Source organism: Mya arenaria, chromosome 9 (genome assembly GCF_026914265.1).
Source record: "Mya arenaria isolate MELC-2E11 chromosome 9, ASM2691426v1".
Taxonomy (NCBI): Eukaryota; Metazoa; Mollusca; class Bivalvia; order Myida; family Myidae; genus Mya; species Mya arenaria.
The window spans coordinates 50,284,778-50,291,432 of record NC_069130.1 but is presented as its reverse complement, the minus strand read 5'-3'; the positions used below and the strand labels follow the sequence as shown (position 1 = coordinate 50,291,432).

Sequence of the window (6,655 nt, the reverse complement as noted above, 5' to 3'; positions counted from 1 at the left end):
GTGTTGCGGAGCTTCTCTTCTAATTTTAAAAATGAAATAAAATAGAAAACATTAACCATCACATACACGTTTATTCAATAACATCGAGCAAGAAGCACAACATTTATTAGCGAATGATATGTATTAGAATATTTCACCTACTGTTTCAAAATTCAAAATAAGTTAGAGTTGTTATATTGGTACAATTTTATAAATAGTACTTATAACAAAAATATCCATGTTGTTAAAAACGTAAAAATTACCGTTCAAAATAACCAAAACAATAATTCAATTTTTTTCTCACGTTTTAACCGATTGCTGTTTTCAAAATACTGCATTTAGCAGTGTTAATCAATAACACTTCTTTGAATTTAGCTGAAACCAATATAATTGTAATTTTTATATTTTTGATTGTCTGAAAGGAAACCAGCACACTGCTATTGTTTTATTATGCAGTAAAATTGTAGTACATTGCCATTTAGCACAAACAACCATAAGTCCAGCTGTTTAAAATTATAGCAATATACGAGGATAATCCTTATATAATAAATAACTTATTATACTAAATACATTTAATATTTCGGGTATTATATGTTAAGCAAGAAAGACAACATTGCAGGGTTTGCAGATGTTTTAAACAAGAATTGTATTTCACATTTATTGAGAGTGTGTTTAATTTTAACAACATTCAATATGAATTATCGCCTATTCATTGTGTATTCTACAATAGCAAATAGCAAATTGTAGAAAACGTGTTAAATATATTAAAAAAAATGTTTAACGAACAAGGGGTATACTCTGGCACTTAAGAACCTTTCCAAGGTCGTCTCTAAATGACTTGTTCATGAATGCGTAAATGAAAGGATTTGCAGTATGATATACAAAATACATGTAGAAAATCACAGCGTTAAACTCCATTGCTTGTAATCCCATAAGCCAAGCAGGCAAAAAAGCAACAAGAAAAACAACAGTAACGACAAACAACATGACAGCTGTCCGAATATTGGCCAATAACGTTTTCTCCTTGATTGATATTGCCCGCGGTCCCTTTCTCGGCTTTGGTCTCATTGGCTGCATCTCTACATGCGTTTCGGCGTCAACGTCGTCATTTTCACCATTTCCAATATTTTGATCGCCCCGTCGGCCACTGTGAGGATTAACGTGTGTCACTGCTGTAAATTGGGTTTCAACATTCGAGAACTCAATCTGAAATTAAATTAGTAAACAATACTTGTAAGCATGAAATGATGATAAATATAACGAAGCCCTTTCCCTTGCAGACATTAAACACATGAATAAATGGGTTTCAGTGAAAAAATACATCCGCAGTTCATAACCGATTCCATATGTATAGTTTTTTTCCGACATTTCTTTATTTTTCAATACATTAGGACGGTTATATAAATCAAGAGCGCCGCGCACCCACGTTCGTCTATTATTTGATCAAAAATAAGTTAATTTGAATGTATATTTTTGTTTTAATAACGACCATTGTTAACGTTTTTGCATGCAGACGACACTGATGACTCCACAGACGACACCAATAATACAAAGGTTATGATAAACCTTGATTTTTCGAAAACTAAAAGATCTAAAACACAATAATACCTGTTTCGAAGTGTCACTTTTCAAAGGCTTTTTTCTATTAACATATGATGCAAGCATAGTCATAGTCTTATATATCACCTATATAATTATATATCATTTAAATTTAATGGCACAAGATTTACTTCATAATGTTAGATGTTCGTACATGAATGTTTCCAATATGTTGTAAAACGTGTCGTTTAGGGTGTCATTGTTTTTCTTTTTACAACCAAATTTTAATCATTTACATGTTATAATAGAGTACTTGCCGTTAAGCCCTAAACATTTGCTAAACCAGTCAACTATCGTAACATTTTGAAACGTTTTAGTTTTATTCTTATAGAATTCTTTCGATGGCTCACCTTGCTATTATTTAAAAACAAGAAGTATGAAACCACATAATTATCGAAAATAACATTTTGAATGAATACTTTCATCATACGTGTACACTGTATATAGAGTTAATGGGGTAGATAATACACCTGCCTTACATGTACATATATTGTCTAACCAAACTGGACATTTGAAAGGACTTGACTGTTTATTTCTACTATAATGTGAGATCCATTTGATGCCAGTTTTTAAAATTCTATAGTATTCTTTGAAACGTGCTGTACAGCAAAGTAATCAATAAGATTTTTACATTGTGGCGTTTCACTTCAGTTCTTACTTTTTTTACTTTTCAAGAACCCTACGATGTATACCGAATCAATCTTTCGCAAATAAAACAAGATTTGAAAATGCAATGTAAAGAATATTCCATTTTCTTCCATATTGATTCATTTTAAACAACTTCATTGTAACCTAGAGATAATTGTAGGTGATAATATTGTGTTCCATTTTTTTTAAAACAGTAAATAATTATAAACAAAAAAATAAGTCATGGTGCACTGCATATGTGTTTGAATGTAATATACTAAAAATAGAGGGACTAACCCGGTAGCAAAATAACATATGCGAATTTTAAAGAGGCGCTTGATAGACATATCGACATATTTTCTTCTGCATTTATATAGACCTACGATGTGAGTTCAGAAAATAAATTTAAATACGTAAACGATATCAAAACTTATACATAGAGGATCTCAAATGATTGTTTATTTTGCATCGAATTCATTAAACGAGTTCATTTTAAAACAATAAAAACGAGGCTTACAAAATAAACACGAATTTGAGATTCTATTTATAACATAACTCATTTACGGTCCAAATCTAGGTCATTGTTTATTTTATAAACAATACAAAACATAAATCATGTCTCAATTTTTAACCGATTTTCAACCGGTTTCACTTAACAACAACAAAAATACATATTTCAATCCATTTAAATCAAGCAAATCAAAATAATAATAATAGCAATGTCATAACTGCGTGACGTCATAAGTAATCACGCGAGTGTGTACATGTCATTTGGCGGTTGACGTTTAAAAAGAACATAAGGTAGTGTCACAGTCGCCGTCAATAGTGCAAATTCGCTTTGTAGCTGGTCGATTACAGCATGGATTTATGTCATTTTAATGGATGTGCACAAGGACATTACTTCCGTGAATTCGAGCTACATAAATGTTGTAAAATCCACCAGAAAAAGTGGGATTTCATGTGGAATCAGTGACTTTGACAGTGTGTGAACTTGAGCATTAATGGCGAACAGCCTAGAGTGAGCATTTTGCAAGGTAGTAGACAGGGTTTTTACACTGGAGTACAGGATGCTGAACATTTACTTGTGTTGATTTGGATTTATGTGGCTATCGTTGTTTATAGATGCAATGTTCTTGTGTACCGATGTTTGCGTAATCTGGTTCGCAGGAACATTGTTGTCATTCAATTTCTGGACAAGGTATTTTCTGGCGATGTGATCAGGGATGTGTTTGTTTGGATTAAGCCCAGCCTTCTTCGCCATTCGTTTCATCGTGGAGCTTGTTGACACCGACATGATTTCGTTTGAAACATCGTTTCAAATGTTTGTACATTTTTTTACAGCGCGTATGAATACATTTTTTCTGTGATGCGGTTACCTAATTTGCATAGTTATTACACTAGTGATATATGAAAATTATTGCATGGGGTTATATCACTACTGCGCCGTATGTTATGTTATAAATAAATTTCTATGAATTTGTCAAATTAAGAAACTATTTAATAAATAAGAACACTTAATCAGCTGCCTGATATTGAATCATTTATGAAACTTTTTACCGGCATTATTAATGTGGCCTTGCTATTTATAATATAACGATGGAGATTGGATACGCTTCTACTTGAAATACAGTCAGGCATAGTATAAGTATACCATCTTTAAGAGAGACAGGTAAGGATGGGTAACATACTATTTTACTGGTTGAGAAGCAGTTTCCGACAGTTTTTACAAGTGTTTATTGATTTATTCATACGTGTTAAAATTCCTACTAAAATTGTTCACATTTTAGATAACTACAGCTCAAGCTGCTATTGTCGATATATTTTTCTCATGTGTGACGTCACATATAGTGTATCTAATGGGGGCGCCAAGAGGGTACTTACACTGTTCTGATTAGCTGTTGACGAGAAGCAGTTTCCGACAAATCAAATATGCGGCAGATTTTTTTTTTTATCCATTTATTCAATATACTAAATAGAAGACTATAATACGAGAACTATTATTTAATTTTTCAGCATTTACCAAAAATTAAACCTAAAAACTTACGCCAGTCAATCATCATTCTGGAAATCAGGCAGACACTAAATATCAATTATATGTTGTTCCATTTCTAATAAGAACTTGTGTTTGTAATCATTTTAGTGAATGTGGGTGTGAAACTAGCATGACAACAGTGTTCGCAAATATGTACACAATGATCATCGCTTGTATAAGTCAATTAAGGACAACCTTGTAGCTATTCATAGATATGCAAATTAGGTTCACACGCATGCGCAATGCGCTGCGCGTGACGATCCCCCACGTGCAAGTTTGTGTACAAATTGAAAAATAAACATTAAACATTAAATAATAATAAAAGTTATTAACGTGTCTCGGTAAAAACTTCAACTTTTGATTGATTAGTAACCATATAATTGAATTGCAATACCTTCTTTATGAAAATCAAAAGAAAGTACGCGAAAAAGCGATTTGTCGGAAACTGCTTTCCGTCGGAAACTTCTTCTCAACCAGTACAGTTAAATAACATGGGGTAACAGCCTTTCAACAATCCGGTATACATGACATACATCAGATGGTTATGTAAAACTTGAGTGGAATTATGCAAAGTCGAATTTCACTATGCGCTCTGTAAGTCAAAATCTGCAAACATCAACAAGAGTCCCTTTTTCAAAATGTTACTCTGATATATTCTTAAAAAATTACAATTATTTGAAAGATACGTAATTATATTAATGTAAAACGTTATTTCGTTGTTTGAAATTCTATACACATTGCTCAATGATACTTGACAGGTTGAAATACACCCGTATTACAGGAGGAATTCAGACAAATTAATTTTGCTATATGAATTGATTAGTTATGTGTGTATAATAAATTAGCTTTCACAAGTTTCTACATAATTTACTTAGGAAAGGATTTCTATTCAATAATGATATACTTAAAATATTCAACAACGGAGAGACAGAATGTTCACCGACTTACACAAGGAGGAAGAAGACTGGTAACATGACTTACGCCAGACGGATACAGACTGGAACGTTTTCTCTTGCTTCTTTTCGCTCGGTGCTTGTGTATTGACCGGTATATAAGGCCATACAAGACGAATACGATGACAAATGATAGCAGGTATGTCCCAGCGTACGCACGTTGATAAATGTTCAGGAACTGAGGGCCAGTAAGAACATAATTGGGAGCGCATATACCAGTATAGAAAAGGTCGTATCCAGCGTGCCTTTCTGTTTTGTTGTTATTGTATACTACACCCATTTCCCATAATTCGTTTGAGCAATTTGTACACACACGGTGGTCACCGGCAATAAATGTTGCATTTTTGCCATAGTTTTCACCTTCGGTATACATCATTGTCACATTTGTGCTGGCAGGAGCTTCATCAGCAGGCACCAGCAGTTCGTAGGAGTAAACACCGTATGACAGAGATGTGATAACTCCAAATGTAGATGCTACCAGCAGTAAGCATAACACGATAACTTTTGCCCGAAATATATTGAGTACATGTAGAAATGGATGGCAGATACAAAAGTACCTGTCAATTGCAATTGCAACCATTATGAACGCAGCAAATGGTACATTGCATGTAATAAAGAACATGTAAATCTTACAGGCCACGTCATATCTAACCATGTAATTCAGGTACACGACAGCCTCTGTGAACGGCATAACAAACAAACAGGTGAAAAGGTCAGTTCCTGCAAGGCTCATAATGAAAATGCCCGCTGTAGACTTTTCTTTCTTGTGTGAATAGATGTAAAGAACGAGTGAATTTCCGATTGTTCCGCAAATGGAAAACAGTGATAGCATCACCATAACGGTAACAAGTGCCGGATCTTCCATTGTTGAGATTCTAAGATTACCACCGACTGTCTGATATTGTTAAATCACTTGCCCTGTGTCGGTTTTCTGCATCAGCAAAATCTGTAAATGTCTTCAGACATCTAGCTTGTCAGACTCTGAAAAATACGTATGTTATGCATTGAATAAACGGTATCTTTTACAAGATGTCATCAATCAAGTATTTGACATTTAATTCCTTTCTTGCAAATTAAGTAACGCAAGGCTGTAGATAAATGTCACGGAAAATTTTACAAAAGCAATTCTAACACGCTGAACTGGCAACCATACGAATTTACTTAATACTATTTCATGTTCGAACAAAGTCAAGCTCATGTCAGAAAAAATGTACCGAGTCCACCTCCCTCTCACCCTCGGCGCAACACATGCAATTTTAAAATATTTGTTTTAAGATGTTTCTATTATTTAATTTAATTCAATCGAATTACGTCTCGGCTTCTCACCAAAACAATTGATTTCAGTTTGATCCCGTCCAGGGCTACTTCCTTTTAATGTATCTAAAAGGTCGACAGTACTTGTCTTTTCCCAAGGGTAATTCATATCAGCGTAAAGGTGATTTTAATAATACTTATGGAGCATTAT

The 6,655-nt window shown here is 33.6% G+C and overlaps 1 protein-coding gene across 1 annotated transcript; it reads right to left on the bottom strand.

Moving 5' to 3' along the window:
- Positions 1-289: 289 nt before the first annotated feature.
- Positions 290-5,536, bottom strand: LOC128245354 (5-hydroxytryptamine receptor 1A-like). The gene is made up of 2 exons (XM_052963489.1): positions 5,219-5,536; positions 290-1,185 (listed from the first exon to the last, which is right to left on the bottom strand). Exons 1-2 carry the CDS (start codon positions 5,468-5,470, stop codon positions 757-759), a joined length of 681 nt encoding a protein of 226 aa, XP_052819449.1. The 5' UTR covers positions 5,471-5,536; the 3' UTR covers positions 290-756.
- Between the last annotated feature and the right edge of the window lie 1,119 nt (positions 5,537-6,655).

Coding starts and splice junctions, on each gene's coding strand:
- LOC128245354 (XM_052963489.1), bottom strand. CDS start 5,470: ATGGGTGTAGTATACAATAACAACAAAACAGAAAGGCACGCTGGATAC. Junction 1,186..5,218: donor CCAGTCTGTATCCGTCTGGC/GTAAGTCATGTT, acceptor ATTTAATTTCAG/ATTGAGTTCTCGAATGTTGA.